Source organism: Pseudopodoces humilis, chromosome 1 (assembly GCF_049639895.1).
Source record: "Pseudopodoces humilis isolate 2021_Gansu_Grassland_sample_001 chromosome 1, ASM4963989v1, whole genome shotgun sequence".
Classification (NCBI taxonomy): Eukaryota; Metazoa; Chordata; class Aves; order Passeriformes; family Paridae; genus Pseudopodoces; species Pseudopodoces humilis.
Window position 1 is genome coordinate 74,882,538 of NC_142200.1, and position 16,377 is coordinate 74,898,914.

A 16,377-nucleotide genomic window follows, 5' to 3' on the forward strand; every position below is an offset into this window, starting at 1 on the left:
ACTGTGGGAATACTATTTGCAAGGAGAAAACAGCTCGAACTCCGGAGCAGCGGGAGGGAACGAGAGGTAAAGTCTTTGCTGCGCGGCTTCCTCCTACTTTCTGTCAGCCCCCGGTGAGTTGCACGGGGTCGGGGGTGCCGCAAAGGTGCTGAAGGCAGAGCCCCTGTCCCGCCCGTCGGAAGGACACCCGGGCAGGGCCGTCCTGGGGGGGACTCTGCGAGCAGCCCCCGCAGCCATCCCGGCCGGGCGGCTCTGCTGGAACAGCGGGGGAGGCCGGGGCACAGCGGCCGGGGATCTCCCGTGCCGGGAGCTGTGTCTTTAAGGGCCGGGGCCGGGCTCCATCCTGCCCCCGTCCCCATCCCGTCCCTCCCCCGGCCCGGCGGCGCTGGGCGCCGGGAGGAGGCGCCTGCCGCTAACAAAAGTCTGCGGCCGAGGCTCCCTTTCCTCCCGCCCCGGGCAACAAGTGGCTGGCCTGGCCTCCCGGGGGAGGCGGCAGCGGCGGCAGGGCTGCGAGGAGGAGGAGGAGGAAGGCGGAGCGGCGCTGAAGCATCGGAGGAGCCGAGCGCCAGCCGCGGGGCGGTGGAGCCAGAGCCCGGAGGCCGTCCCGCCCGTCCTGCTTGTGGATTATAACTGGAGCCGCCTTCCTGGCCCGGACACCCCGGCTGGAAACCGGGGCGGGGAGGGAGCTCCGATACATCGCATTTTTGATTCTGTTTTAAAGCTTTTTTTTTTTTTTTTTTTGTTTTGGAGGTTTGGTTTTTTTGGGTTTTTTTGTTGTTGTTGTTTTTTTTTTATATGAGGTGGGGAAGAGAGGGTGTCGGCCGCCCGAGAAGAAGCGGAGGAAGTTGCAAGGCTGCTTTGGACATGTCGCCGTGAAAACTTTTGGGGGCTGTTCCCCAGCACTGGCCCAGGGCTGCAGTCGGTGAGCCGCGGCCGCTCGGCGCCCCGCGGCAGAGATGCTGAGCGGCGGCGTGGGAAAGCGGCGACGAGCATGAAGGCGGCAGGATGGGCGCGAACAATGGCAAGCAGTACGGCAGCGAGGGTGAGCTGGGGGGCGGCGAGAGGGGCGCTGGAGCAGCGCCGGGGGTCGTCCCGGCCGGGGAGGGCTGACCGGGCGGGGGACACCGCGGCAAGAGGGGTGCTCCTCTCCCCGGCCGGGACGACCCCGCCCGGATCCGCGACACAGTCCTTGGGCTCCCGCTGAGTCCCGTAAAAACACCCTTAATTTTTAATTGTTTTTTTCACTAGATAGGAGTTTAAGTGCTGTCTCAGCTCATGGTGTCGCGGCGCGGCTTGCTGTTCGAAGGCAGCTCGGGGGTTATGGCAGCGTTAACTTTGCTAAAAACTTGTAGAGAGCTCTTTGTAATCCTTTCTACTCCTCTTTATATCCCAGGATCCTTATATTATACAGTATGCTATATGACTGCTTCCTGTCTGAACAGAAAGAAAAAAATTAACCCCGGCAAGGGTTGGGGGGAGAGTTAATGTTCTCCAGCTGTTATCCATAGATTGTACTCCTGAAATTTCGCTTCAGTGAAACTTTAGTGGGCTTGCTTTTAGATATACAGGGCCTGATTCGTTCTTGTGGAAACCTATTAGTCTCGCTGGAGTTGCATCAGGGATGAATTTCAGCTGCTTTGCTTCTGGTGTGAAGGACTGCTGGAGCAGTCAGCTGCTGCCAGGCAAACCAATGGCAAGTACAGCAAATTTGTCTTCCTGCAAGCTAGTTTTAAACTTTCTTTGACTTCCAGCTGACTTCTATACGTATTGACCTCCAGGTAGTTAGGCGCTCTGTGGGATGTGTGCCTTCCCCTTCGTGTATTGGGCAACCGTATAGGATCACCACCACCACCCCCTTTTTTTTGTTGTTGAGGGTTTGGAGGTGGAGCGAGGGAGATGATCTTGTGGTCTGCTCCATTCTTTGGGAGTTCAGACGGCAACTGCCAAAGAATACACCTCTTGCATCCAAAATATGCATGAAGATTGTGTAAAGGAAAGAGGAAAGACGCCACTTCTTGAGCAGATTCTGCAGTTCCTTTCATTTATTGCCAAATGAGCTCTGCTTTCTGAAGAGTTGATGAAGTCAGACACTTTAAGCTAAAGATGTTCTTCCTGTCCTGGGGTTTCAGTCAATTAATACCATCACTGGAAAAACTCCTGAATAAATGGGGTGAACCTGGAAGTTGCAATCAAAGCCTCTTAGGATTCCTCCTAAAAGGGGAAATCTTAGTTTTTCACCAGAGTTGAAAGGGTCGTTGTTGATCTGCTCATGCTGATGGGGGTGGTTACCTCAATGACAGGAAGGTGTGGATGCATGCCTGAGCTTTTTTGTGAATTCAGAGGGCTGATTGCTTCAATAAATGTACAGTTTTTGGGGAGGAATGTGACTGACGTGGAATTTTTTGCAGCCCTCAGTGAAGGGGAGATTAACTGTTCCAGAAGGACCTGATAGGCACTGTGAGGAAGAGGGGAATTAATACTACCAGGGTGTTCTAAGTTAGTTCACCTCTCCACTCCATTCAGAGTGGAGATTGGATCCTGCGAGTGCAGACTACATGTGGCAAATTAATCTTTACAGTGCAGACCATTACCTGTCTTGAGAATTAGGTAGAATAGTGGTTTCAAGTTAAAATAAACTTAAAAAATCCCCAAGCCCCATGACCAAAACTTCATCATTTATGAGCCTCATAGATCATGTTTCCTGGTAACTTTTGTGCATCATCAGTTACTGAGAAAGTTGGAGAAGCTCTTGTACTAGTTTTGTTTCCTGAGTGATACCGAGGAGAACAAATCTAAACCTGAAAAAGGGAAGCATTTTTTTTTATTATTTTTTTTTTCCAATAAACTACTGGGGCTTCTGGTGCCTTTGGCAAATGAGCCACTTAATTACTGTAAAAAGTTTCTTTTTAGTAGGATGTGATTATACTCCCGGGTGGAGGAGTAATCCTCCTGAATCCAACCTGAATATCCATTTGGAAGTTCATGGAGTGGTGTCTGTGGTACACAGTTTTCAGCCTATTGGGCTTTGTAGGCTGATGCTGCACTATGGTATGTCATTTGAGGGGTGGAGAAAAGTACCTTCGATAGCTGAGCTTCTTGAAGGCTGTTTTCCCATTTACTGCTTGCTGATATCTTAGGTGAGATTTCAGGAGGACAACTGCAGATGATTTTTGAAATGGCTGGCTGTTTTTTCACACAGCTTTCCTTTCTACATGCTGTGGAACTGCAAAACTTTATGAATTTGCCCAAGTTGGTTCTTATCTCAATGTTGAGCAGATACATTAGGGCAAGGATAACTCATGCTCCAGATACCACTTCTAAAATGGAGAGCTTTTTTGACCAGGAAATTGGGTGTTACATGGATTGTTACAGTTACCAGTAAGAAACTTTTACTGAAATTCACATCTGTGCTGTGTATGTGATAATCTCAGGCAGCTAAGCATTTGTGACTGATCACATAAACTACACTGGACTGCCTTTATTTATGTGGTTGGCCAAGGCTTTATTGAATGTGATTTTTTTGGAAGCTGCAATTGTCATGTTAACATGCACAGGACAGTTGGATGTTTGAGGAGTCTAAATCAGTATATAGAGTCTGGTGTATAATTGACAGTGCTTTGAATGTGTTTGTTTTCCATTAATTTAATTTTCTAAGGCTAAAACTTGCTCTGAATGAAGCTTAAATGTAAATAAAATTGCTTATCTGAGAAATCATGTCATGCAGATGGGATATGAACACAATGCTCATTTAAGGAATTATAATAAATTAATATATAAACAAAACTTTGTTTACAGGAATTTACCTATTTTTAAATGTAAAATATTAAGTACAAGTTTACTTTCTCAGTTTTCATTTGGAATTTTAAAATAATTGCCATAAGGCAGATTATTCCTGGAAATCTTTTCACCTGAAAAATGTGTGGAACTTGAGATTTCAGGCTTGTTGTAGTATGCAGTAGATTCAGACTGAAGTGCTGAAGTTTGAGATGAGTCTTTGTGAATGTGTTCCAGCAGCTGTGTTTGAACAGTGCTACTGATGCTAATAGATCACTGGAGCAAGAAATCCCCTTCATCATGGAGCAGAACTTGTAGGGCTTTTGCCTATGCAGATAAACTGATGGAAATTATCAGTTGCCTTAGCAAGAGTCTTACTGCTGTCTTTCTTTCCAAGGGGATAAATCATTCTACTTTCTCTCATTTATTTAGCTGCTTGCTTGGTTTTTGAATAAGAGGAGGCCTTGTGTCTGATAGTGGACAGAGCAGCCTTTTGTTTTAGAAGCTATCAAAAGTCAGGTGTTCTGTTTAAGGACCTGTCTTAAAATGTAATGCGGTTGCAGCTGACCAAACAAGACGCTACTCCTCATCATAGATGAGGGGACTGAGTTGAAGCATGCTGCCCTTTAACTATTGCCAAGTTGATCAGACACCTTGGCAGTGTTTCTGTAATGTTTCTGCCCAGAAAAACCTGTACTGGGCATGAAAGCTGGGTGGGTGCTGACTGTAGCGCCAGCTGTTTCCTTTGGGAGAAGGTTAACTGGATGCTGTCCCTCTTACCATCTCATCCTCCAGGGTAGGACTTTAAAACTGCAGGCTTCTGTAATACAAGGAAATTTGCTTTGCGATATGAGTTGGAGGAATAGTCTGTGTTCTTACATATGAAAGGAAGCTCTGGCATTGAGGTGAAATTGCTGCTTAGCAAAATAACTTTTCAATGCTGCTTCTTCACTTCCTCATTAAACTGAGACTTGAGAACCAGTCAAGTTTGAGAGGAGCTAAATAATGGTACAAAATTTTGACAGTATCAATGTTTAGGCCATATGAAGGAATGCCTTTTTAGGAAGTTGACTGTCCAGAATCCTGCAGTTGTGGAAGAAGCTTTCTTGGGGAATCTCCTGCACTTTCTCTTTCCAGAATGTGGTCTAGTGGTGACAATGAGCACCAGCTCCAGTTGATCAGCTAAAATGTATCATGAAAGACTTGACGTAACGCAGGAGCCTGGTGCTGCAGAGAATAGAGGATGGCAGGGGAACAGTGGATGAAAATGTGGGAGAAATAGGTGAAAGGATACCTTAGACAAGGAAATCAACATCCTTTCTGAATCATAAGCCTTGTTGACAAACTTTTTCTTTTTTGAATCTGAATATTTAATTTGGGAAGATTTTAATGCCAACTTTTTAGGAATAACTTTTATTCTGTTATTAGTTTGAAAATATTGCTTGTTCAAACTTTTATTTTTGGTGTTTTCTATTCACAAACCACTTGGAGGGAGAATTCCTGTGTAGATCCCAGTGTTCTGCGAAAGTAAGCACCAGCACAAAAACCTGCCTCATGACCTGCCTGCCATGAGGTACAGCTGCTACAAAGCACAGGCAACATGGTTCCACAAAGATGGCATTAATTATGATGTGTGACCTGGTATAGAGTAGCTAAAACTTCCTAGGAATTGCCAGCATGTAGCATTGTGGAGAAATGAGTCAGTCTGTGTTTTGGAGTAGGTTACTCTCTCAAATTTGTCCCTTCAGGGGTGAAGGTTCAAGGTCTTCACTACAGAGCCAGGCTTTCAGACTTGTCCTTTTTGTTGAAGTTACTCTTGAACACTAACTCATTGTGAATGCTGCCTTTCATTTCAAAGTAGATGTCTTCTAATTAAGTGATGGCAGGTGTTCTGACACGCCTGATGTTGTATGGAAACCTTTTTAATCCAAAAGTTCTGGTATTCATGACCTATAGATTTTGCCATATGTTAGGATTTGTTTCTGCACAAAGTGTTGCTGGATTTACTTCACATGCAGTGCTTATGTCAACTGTGAAAAACAGTATACCTTGGTAATCTTGCACTCTTTTGTTGAAAGAGTTGAATCATAATAATTTACTAATTATTTGTATGGGTGGTTAGAATCTGTGAAGCCTCATGGGAAATTTTAATGAGGGTAGAAGGGTGGGAAAAGCAATAAAATAGCTTTTACTACATTATTTAATTACAAAATTGTGATATCCTCCTGAGGTATCTTCCTGTGTACTGCATCTTCAGAAGCAAGGGTGGTTTTTCTTTCTAGTATTTATTATTTTCTACCCTACGAGGTTCCCAGAGTCAAGTGAAGAGTCTCATCAAGTTGAGTGCTAAAAGCCTTCTAGACTGTGCATTTTTTTCCTCACTTTGTTTTGATGTCTGAGTTGCATTTACATACTATTATTCGACCTGTTGAATGTGGAATTTTGTATATCATACTTATTGCTGTCTTACCTTACTGTTCTGGTGGGTTTTTTGGTTTCTTAACTATGACATCTATGCCACTACTGTAAATATTAGGGTTTTGCTTAATAGTGCTTTTTGGTGTTGCACTTACTTATGTGATTGCATTCTGCTTTTTGGTACTTTTCCAGTATCAGTTCTTGCATTTTACCTGTGGCCCAGTTTCACTCAGCTGCCTTCAGAGAGATGAGACTTGCCTCTGAACAGCAAAGTTGGGACTGGAAGTATAGCAGTATTCCAAATGTCAATCCTTCAGGCAGTGTTGTTTTTTTAAAAGTGAATTTGCAGTCTGACAGTGGCCAACTGCTCTGAACAAAAGTAATCTTCAAAAATGCTGCTTATGATGTTCATTTTTTATGTAACTGTCAACTGAGCAATGCAAAATGATTGTGTGTATGTGTGTTTACTTAGTTTGTCTCCAAAAAGTAAATTTGCTCTAAGCTCAGTGCTTATGTTGCATGTTGTTGTCTAAATCACACGGCAGGGGCAGGAGGAGGGTCAGACACAGCACTTAAATGAGCTGCTGTGCTGCTGTCAGTTTTTCATAAAACAGAATTTTCTTTTCTGAAAAAATGACCAGCCTGTGTGTAATTCAAATGTGTGTTTATACTACAGCTACAGATTTGTGGGAGATTTAGGCTTTTAAAAGTTGCTAATTTTATCAATAGCTTTTTAGAAAGTAATTTAATGACAAACATCCATGTTATTTCATAAAATGTTATTCTTTCATAAAATGATTCTGGGGAAGACAGGGTCTCTATTTTTTTAAAATAGATATTAGCTAACTAACTGTAGTCTACGGAGTTACCTTTTACTTGATTGGTAGCTTTGCATGGTGCACAGTTTACTGGATGCTCTTCTGTTTAATTTTAAAAAAATTGTTGACTTGGTGCCAGTCAGAGGCCTGAATAAACTTTGAAGCTGGGGGGTTGCATGATATGGAAAGCTTCCAGCAGACCTGTCTCAGCTAAGATAGTAGGAGTCCAGGACTTGCACATCCTCATACTTCTTTTGCCCTCTCCCCAAAGACATGGAGATGACATTGCTGTGGTAACTTTTCTAAGCTGAATTTGAACATCCTTCTACCAAACTGGACTTCATAAAATCCAAATTGAAGTTGATACTATCTCATTCCTTGTGGCGGGGGGGGGAGGAAATCAACATGTACTCAGAATTGGGTGAGCAGTTTTAACTGCTGACCCCAAAAAACTCCTCAGAGAACTTAGTTTTCTGGCACTTTCAGTCCTTTGGCCACTTCTGGATTCCTTACTTCTGTGAACAGTTCCTAACTAGGAATTGGCTTGCTGCTTCTTGTGTCTTGTTTGTGTTAGGAAAGTGATTGGCAGAAGGCAGTGGATGACATTTGAAGGCTGAAATGCACAAGTGGTTTATTTCTGCTCTTCATTTTATAGTTAGCTATGCCCTATTTTTTAATATAGGACATGTGCTTTGCTAAATTAGGACAACTATTTCATTAAGGAGCAGAGATGTTCAAAAGCTGAGAAACAGGTGGTGGGCTCCCTGTAAAATCTGTTCCTTCTTGATGAGAAGAAGAAATATGCAACACTTTCTATGTGTATAGATGCGCAGCTTGTGATGGGATAGATGAGTGCCAGGACTTTATTATTCAAGTACCATTTAGGTTGAGAACTCATAATGTTATAGCTGACCTTGAGGGAAAAAAGCTCTTAGTTCTGACTGATCATAGCCCACGTTTTAGTTCCAAATGTACTTGTATGCCTTCTATCACCAATATGGCATTGAGGATAGGTTTATGTGAGACTCTCCTTAAAGGAGTTGAAACATAAAGGAGGTGTTACCATCTTGATGTTGTGCTTGAGTTGGCTGTGTCCAAACAGGTATTTAAGGTAAAGGTTACAACTCTGTGTCAGTATCCAAACTCAACGAAAGTAATCTTTTGGCAAAATAGGTCTCCTCACCCTATACACTTTTTTGACCTCTGCCTTAAGTAAACAGGGGAAAATTGTTGTCTTTTGGGGATTTTTTTCACCCTTGAAGTCAAGTGAACAACAGGAAGCTCTTTTTCATGCCCATGTTTTGAATCAGGAAATTCCTGTCTGCAATACGTAAATTTGTCAAATCAACATCTGAAATCATGTGGCTTTCTTTCTCAAGGACTTGTGTACGAATGTGTATAATAGCTGCAGCAGTGCTATACTAAAGTCTTTTCAAGCAGCATTAGTTGGAGGGAGGTCTTTTAATACTTTTGGTGAATCTATTTTAAAAATTATTTTCCTCACTTTCCTTCTTTGTTCCTGTAAAAAGAAAACCAAATGAAATTTGCAGATGCTATTATAAAAGGAGCAGTTATGAGGTTGGTGTGTTTTGGTTTTTTTTTGTTTGTTTTCGTTAAGAAAGAAAGAGGACTCCAAACACTGGCATAACATCAATGGTAGTTAACTAGGAAGAACCTCTTTTGATCAAGAGTCACACAACCTTCTTTCACAGTAAAAATAGAATTGTAACAAGTTTTGTTGTCACATGACGAGTAGTCTTGTCAGTTCATGGGGAGTCCAGACTTCTATTGCTTGTATGACTATATGCATAGTGGAGAAGCATGCCATCTATTTAAAGCTCAGATGCTATTTTATTGCCAGATTGCACAAAATCCTCTTCCTGTGTAAATTGCTGCATGGAGAAAAGAAACTTGGAAATTTTTCTTAAATTGTGTAATAATTACTTAGGGTGAGTCCTTGAGAGATAGTAATGCTGTTGTGGGAACTGATGAAGACAAAGTGCACTTATCTGAGAGTTTCTTATGGTGCTTGTGGATTTTATATTGTTTTGTCTCTGATGCAATGATGGCAGTACTTGACCTTGTTTGTCACTGGAGGGCAAGACAAAAGGGAACAGCTGGTTACCAACAGATGTACTCAACAGATGTTTTTAGAGTTTCTCTGTAGTACCTAGTAAAACATATTTATATTCCAGTTTTTCATTTGCCTTTCCTTTGATACTTTACATGGAAGTTTCTTGTGGCATCAACGTGGAGTCATAGAGTAGTTTGGATTGGAAGGGACCTTTTTAAATGTCATCTAGTTCAATCCCCCTGCAATGAGCTTCAGGTTGCTTACAGTCTCTTCCAGCCTGACCATTTATGTTTCCAGGGATGAGGTATCCACCACCTCACTGTACAACCTATTCCAGTGTTTCACCACCCTCATTGTGAAATAATTTTTCCTTGTATCTGGTCTAAATATTTTAGTTTAAAACTGATGCTACCTGTGCTGTTGCAACAGGCCTACTAGAAAGTCCGTCCCCATCTTATAAGCCCTCTTTAAGTATTGAAAGATTGCAATAAGGAGTCGTCTTCTCCAGGTTGAACAAACCCAACTTTCTCAGCCTGTCCTCATAGATGTGCTCCAGCACCCTGATAATTTTTGTGGTTCTTCTCTGGACTTGCTCCAACAGGTCCATGTCCTTCCTGTGCTATGGTCTCCAGAACTGGACAAAGAACTCCAAGTCTTGCATACCTTTTTATAAAATGAAATTGCGGAAATAATAAGCTATTGCTTAATTATGTGGTGAAAATTGTTGATATACTATTACAACTTGAGCTTTTAGAATTTTTGAAACTTCAGGATAAACTAAGAGGTATAAGAAAAGTCTTGTGGCAGGAGGATTTCAATTCCAGTTAGCCATGCTAGCATTAAGTTGAAGCTAACTGCATGCTCTTCTATGTCAAGAATATCTAGTAGTTTACCTACCTCTTGGCATTCATTTATGACTGTCCTCATTTGCAGCCAACAAGCCTGAAGGTCCTCATCTATTTTTAGCATGGTTTGAGAGCATGGGTGCTCTTACTCCAGATCCTCTAGCTGTGGAGTTTTTATTTTGGTGTACTAGACTGCCAGTGGAGTTTTATGCAGACAGTAATATTACATTACAACATTTTCCAATCAACTTTTGGCTTTATTTTAATGTCTATAGACCCTGAAGTACACAAACCCGAAGACTGGAAATTTCACCTCTGGAGATTTCTAATCCAACCTGCTGCTCAAAATGAAGCCAACTAGAGCAGGTTGCACAGAATATTGCGCCATCAGATTTCTTAGCACCTCCAAAAATGAAGATATTACAGTGTCCCTGAGCAATCTGTTCAAGTGCTCAGTAACCTGCAAGTTTTAAAAGAAAAAGAAGCTTTAATGTTTAAACGGAAATGCATATATATCAATTTTTGACCATTCCCTCTTGTCTGTTCACTGGCTGTCACTGAGAAGATTCTGCCTGCTTTACTCCACTCTTTCTCCAGGTATTTATACACAATGATAAGATTCTTTCCAAGTCCCCTCTTCTCCATAGTAAAGTGTCCTAGCTTTCTAAGTATCTTTCTGCCTGGCAGGTTAGTCAGTTTTCAGTTTTGTCTCACTGTCCACTTAGCTAGTCTCTGCTTTTGTCTGTGAAGATGATATGAAAAACAAAAGTTGGGAAGCCTTGCTGAAGTCGGGATAAACCACTTGTGTACTCCCCTCGTGCCAGTCGTTTCTTTATTGATGTCTGTCAGGCTGGCCAATCATGACTTCCACTTATCCACAAATCCCTGATAATCACTTCCCATCACCTTCTTGGCTTGGAAATGTTTTCCAGAAAGCCCTGTCACTTTTCCTGGGTTGAGGTGAGGCTAACCAACCTGTGGCTCCGTAGACTGTCCTCCAAGCTGTTCTAGGGACAGGGGCATGTTTTGCTTTTGTCCAGTTCTCAGGAACCTCTCCTGATCACCATGACCTTTCTGCAGTAATTGGGGAACCTTGCTGTGATGCTGGCCAGATTCCACAGCCATTACCAGTTCACTCCCTTAGGTCTCATGGATTTGGTTCTGCCCAATTTGGTTAAATGTTCCCTAACTTGATCCTCCTGTACTTCTACTGGTTACTTATGTTTAGAAAAGCTACTACCAGGCTTTCAGAAGCAATAGAGTTCAGCTGTAGCAACTTCTGGCAAGTGTGAAGGCTGTGTTACAGTAGTTGAGTATCTCTAAACAGTACTCTGTAAATTTGTGTCTACAGCTGGTTTGGAGTTTTTCAGCTATAATTTATTTTTACCTTATATTATTAATGCTAAAAGTCTTCATTGTCACTGGATAAACTCACACTTTCTCAATGACTATGCTTTCTCTTGGCAGAGAACAGATAAAATAGAAGAACCCTAAGAGTTTTTGTGGCAGAATCTGGCTCAGTGGTTTCTTGTTGCTGTTTCTGGCAGCAGCAATGATCTATACTTTTCATAAGAACTTCAGTGGAGTTTTGCTTGCTTCAGGAAGAACAGCTAGCCCAGGATGACATTTGTAATCCTTATTCTACTGGTGTAAGGTTTGCTTCTTTCCATGTATTCTAGGGTTGAATCAAAGAGGATTTAAATCCCCCATTTAAGTTATGGAAGATTAATATTCAAGTTTAGAAGAAATGCCAATTGTTTTAAATTTTCTTCCAAAAGCAATCACTACCAGACAACATGGTTAATTTTAATCCTCTAAAGTGCTAGTAGATGCTTCTCAGTTTAGAGTCTTCTATTTAAAACTAAAGTTGTATACAATACAATGGGTTTTGGGTATTGCTGTGTCTGATACTACATGGTGGTTGAATTTGCATTTTGATTTTAGTAACAAAAGGCTGCCTCTAGGGTAATTCACCTGTTAGTGATATCTATTGCTTGAACATTTGTTCTGTATGGGAGAGGGGGATAACTTTCTAGAAAGGTGAAAGGTTAAGTGTTCTGTGGCATCAGAACTATTGCTACAGTGCATAAATTAAAATGTTCCAAGGTAAGATTTTAGGGGCAACTTTTAAAAACTGTTTTTCTTTCCATTTGTATGTATAGACTAGACAGCACAGTCCAGTCTAAAGTTTTCTTTGGCACTCAGTTAGGCATGAGCAGAATATTTTGCTTATGTCTTCATTTCTCTTGGGAAATTACTGCTCTTTACTCCCCTGTGGGTGTACCTTTTGTTGCCCTACATGGTTGTCTTTATGGAAAAACACAAATGCTTGTGGTGAGTATTTATTTCTCTTGCCAGGAACTAGTGGAACAAAGGTGACTATGAGACTTCCGCTCCCTCAAACAATTACTAATTTTTCCTGCTTTAACTCTGGTTTTAAAAGGCTCCATGTGAGACCCTTCTGTATCTGAGAAATAATCCTACTGTGAATTTCCTTACAGTTTATCAAGAGGTTGCACAGAAACTGTGGATAAGGCGAAGGGCTAGTTTCTCTTTTGTTGTCCAGGAATTTAATTGATTCAAATATTGCTTTGATTTAGGTCTTTGATAATGGTGTAATTTGCTTCTCGTCATGAAAGCATGTAGTATGGCAAGTTGTATTTGTCTTTGCAAGAGCTGAACTGTGATGAGCGTCCAGCATCTTTAAAATGGAACGTGTTTCCATAGTGTGTGTCAGGTTATGAAGTGGTAGCTAACAACCTTATCACTTATCTTTTTTTGAGCACAGGATCTGGCAGCAGAAGTAGGACGCAGTGGATCCTTTCTGGGTTTCCTGCCTTCATTTTGCCAGGCCTCATTTTCTATAGAAAACAAATTCTTGCCTGTCTGTGGATAAGATGTCCTCCTGCCCTTTGCCTTGCCATGTCTGTCACTGAAGTGTAGGGTTTCTTCATTAAGTCTTTACATGAGCAAAAACATTCCTAGAAAGTGAAGTTTAGCTTCCCCAGGATTAGAGTCTAAACCAGAACAAGTCTAGTCAGACACAGGAGCCTTTCATGCAGCAGTTGGCTGTCAGTGGCAGTGTGGTTTGTGCCTTTTAAGCACCAATTAATCCTACCCATATTTTCCTCAGTTTTCTTCCTAATTGAGGTATTGGCACTTGACTGAAAACAATATGGTAGGTAGGACACAGAGATGGGGCTTTTTGTTAATTGAGTCATATTGATAACAGCCTTATTGCTAATGCTAGCCATCCATGGTTTTGAGAAAATATAAGACAAGTTGTGAAGGATTCTGTTGATTCAGGGCGTATTTTCAAGCTAAGGTCAAGTCTCTAACTATGCTCTTGGGAGAAGAATGATTATCACATAATCTTGCTTTAACCCTGTAGATGCCAGCTAATGAGTGTGAAGTGTGAACAAAATCCCTGTAAAATTAGTAGAACTCACATAAAACTTTCCTTTCTGTAGACTTGACCACAGATGGTTTCAGGAAAAAAAAACAACAAAAGCAACCCAGTATAAACTCCATTACATATTCTAGAGTCTTGAGTCTTACAGCTTTGAAAGTACAAAGAGGTGGAGCTAGCTGCAGTGTAAAGATGTGTGTTTTTTCCTGAACCCTACAAGAGATGTCCATCAGGTACCCAGCAGAAGCTTTGCTTAAGGTAAAAAAAATGAATTAATTCTCTAGGGCTAATAAGTTAATCTGCATCACTAGTGAGTCATCTGGTGAACCAGATGTTCCTAGTTTTTAGATGGTAGAAAATGGTGGAGGAATAGTCAATTGCATGAAGTGTTCTCTGCAATTCTCTTCTACAGCAATATCAACATTTAGTTTACTTCAGTTTTGAGAAAAGAAACTTATCTTGTGGTGTAGCTGAGCCTCTTTCTATTGGAACAAGAACTACTGCTTTTTAAAAAGGGATTTTTGATGAGGACTTAATATTTTTAAAAATACTCCTTCATGATGAAGCCATGAAAAGTTTAAAAAAAAAAATAAATCTTAATATACTAATTCTTGCATGTTGGCTTTGCATGTGTCTAGTTACACCTGGACTGCACGACTGCACACAAGTAATACAGCTTTGCAGAAATAAAAAATGTATGTTGAGAAGAGAATTACCTGAACAACAAAATTCTTCAGGCAACTGGCCTTAATTTTAATTTCTGTACATATATTTGAGATGTTGTATATTCATACTACATGGTGTTAATACTTTGACCTTTCTGTTTACCTGTGTGGTGTATCTTTAAAAAAAAAAAAAGGTATCCACAACTTTCTTTGAGCCTCTAATTCTTCTGTGTATATGTGCTAGGTTAATGGAATTTCTAGTCTTAAACTCTAGAATTCCAATAAGGATCCTCAAAGAGGTTTTCAGTCTAGTTCTAGTGAAATGGCTTTGAAGAGCTAAGGCTAAGAATATGATTTTCAGTGTTGTGTGACCAACACACAGATTTTTGTGATCTAAAAAGGATGGCTTATTTCTGAAATATTTCATTTGAGGAATTGAGCTGTCGTTTTGTTACTCTTTTAAATTTAAAATGCAATATTCAGGTAAGGACAATGTACTGTTGTGCTTTTAGAAAAAGACGCAAGAAAACAAGCACAAGTAATGCAAGAGTGAAATGTGTTTAAGGAGATTGGAAACCAGACCACTGTACTTTCCTTGAGACTGTCTAGCCACATTAGTTATATAGGAAGGTCATTAAATTCTGGCTATCTTATGAAATGCATCAGCTGAGCCCCGATACTTCTCGTTGCCAGAAGACCAGAAAACAACTCACTGTATTTTTTATAAACAATTTACCATAACAGTAATGCTTTGTGTCAATATCTAATCTATATATCTATATCTATTGTGTCAATATCTATCTAGTGCATTGAATTGACCCAGTGAAATGTGGCAACCCTACCTTTCAGTAGGGCTATGCCCTTTGAAAAGCTGGTGAGTTAACATTCCTTTTTTTTAATGTAAAGTATTCTTAGTTTGCTGCTTGCCAGCTGCAATAAGCTGGCTATTCCACTACGATTTTTTGGTAGAATGTTCTGTGGGGGAGGAGACAGGGATGCTGCATCTGAACAGTGGCAGAATAATTCCTGTAAAGTGGAGCTGGGCAGTCACAGCTTTGATGAACTTTAACAGATTTGTTGCTGTCTTCTGTTTACTAAAGGACTGACTTGATCTTTCTCTTGTGCAATGGGTAAAAAGATGCACAGTAGCTTAATGTTATCTTTCCTGTTTGACAGTAGTCCAAGGCATCTCAAGGGCCTGGCATATCAGGTGCTCCTTTAGTTCTTGCCAACAAAGTTGGAAAGAGTATCACTGTTGCTTTTTTTTTTTTCTTGAAGATTGACTCTTTACACTAGACATAAGAAAGCTTCTGTGCAGAGATTGCATCAATTGTGAAGAGTAAATGGAAAACTCTCCCTATCTGATGATTTGTCATTGCTTTGCCACTTAAACAAGGATTTATTCTGAAGGGTAATGGATATATGATTTGGTAGTACTGTGTGGATAGATAACACCATTTAGACTAGTGGCACAAACATTTTCAAAGGTATTTTAAAGAGAGTTTGCCTCTTGAGTTACTTCTTGTGCTGTCTTGCTGTGTGAACTACTGTGATGCTCTGTGACCATTCTGGAAATTAAAGCTAGGTAAGAAAGATGTTACCTTTTTTCCAGGTAGGGCTTTGAATGTTTGAATAAACTTAGAACTGGTAGGAAATCCATCCTGAGTCTGCCAAAGGAATTTGTTTGTTATTTTGGGTGAAATCTGGTATTTCCCCTTCAAGAGCTGCCTCTCAAATTTCTCTACAGCAGAAAGCAAACTCTGGTCTAAGATTAGTCTGGATTCACCTTAATGTGTTCTGAGAGATGAACATCAGTTGTTTCTGATTCTCTGATCCTTAGATCCTTACGGTCAGTAAATCCAGTTTCCTGCTACCCTCTTGTAAAATCCAGCAACAGTTCCCTGTAGTTCAGTAAGTGTATGTAAAGCCTTGGGTATGTTCCCATGTGCAGATGGTTGGTTGGTAGCAACAGCTGCTTAACTCTGTGCAGCTCAGGTAGTGCTTCTTTTGGCATTGGTGTCATTCAGAGTGGCCAGAAGTTTTTAACATCCTGAAGACTTTTCTGTTACACCTCCTAATCACTTTTGAGTAAATTATGAAGTGGCTAAGAGGTTATCCTTCCTTTGCTTAATGGCATGGCTGTCCCTTGAGTATTTCTCTTCCGCTGCATGGTTTTGAGGAGAAGTATGAGAGAGTGGGCACTGCAAGCACTTGTGTTGTTTTGAAAATGCTTCTTGGGATCCAGACAAAAAGTAATGTCTGGAATATTTCAGTTTATTGTCTATGAGACACAGGAAACGGGAAAGGCCAACTAAATTATAGCAGCCAGCAAACTTCTCTGAAGCAAAGGAAAATTTAGGAGTGACAGAACTGG

General features: G+C 41.0%; 1 protein-coding gene across 2 annotated transcripts in view; it reads left to right on the top strand.

Annotated features, from left to right (window-relative positions):
- Positions 1-438: 438 nt before the first annotated feature.
- Positions 439-16,377, top strand: part of FBXL7 (F-box and leucine rich repeat protein 7) — a 178,537-nt gene continuing 162,598 nt past the window's right edge. Inside the window, exon 1 of one of the 2 annotated variants that reach the window (XM_005530881.3) lies at positions 439-1,042. In XM_005530881.3, the coding sequence (XP_005530938.2) occupies positions 1,006-1,042 (37 nt within the window). In that variant the 5' untranslated portion in view covers positions 439-1,005. Of the gene's footprint in view, positions 1,043-8,461; positions 8,589-16,377 lie in introns of those variants that run through there. The other variant, XM_088065456.1, reaches the window with a different exon arrangement.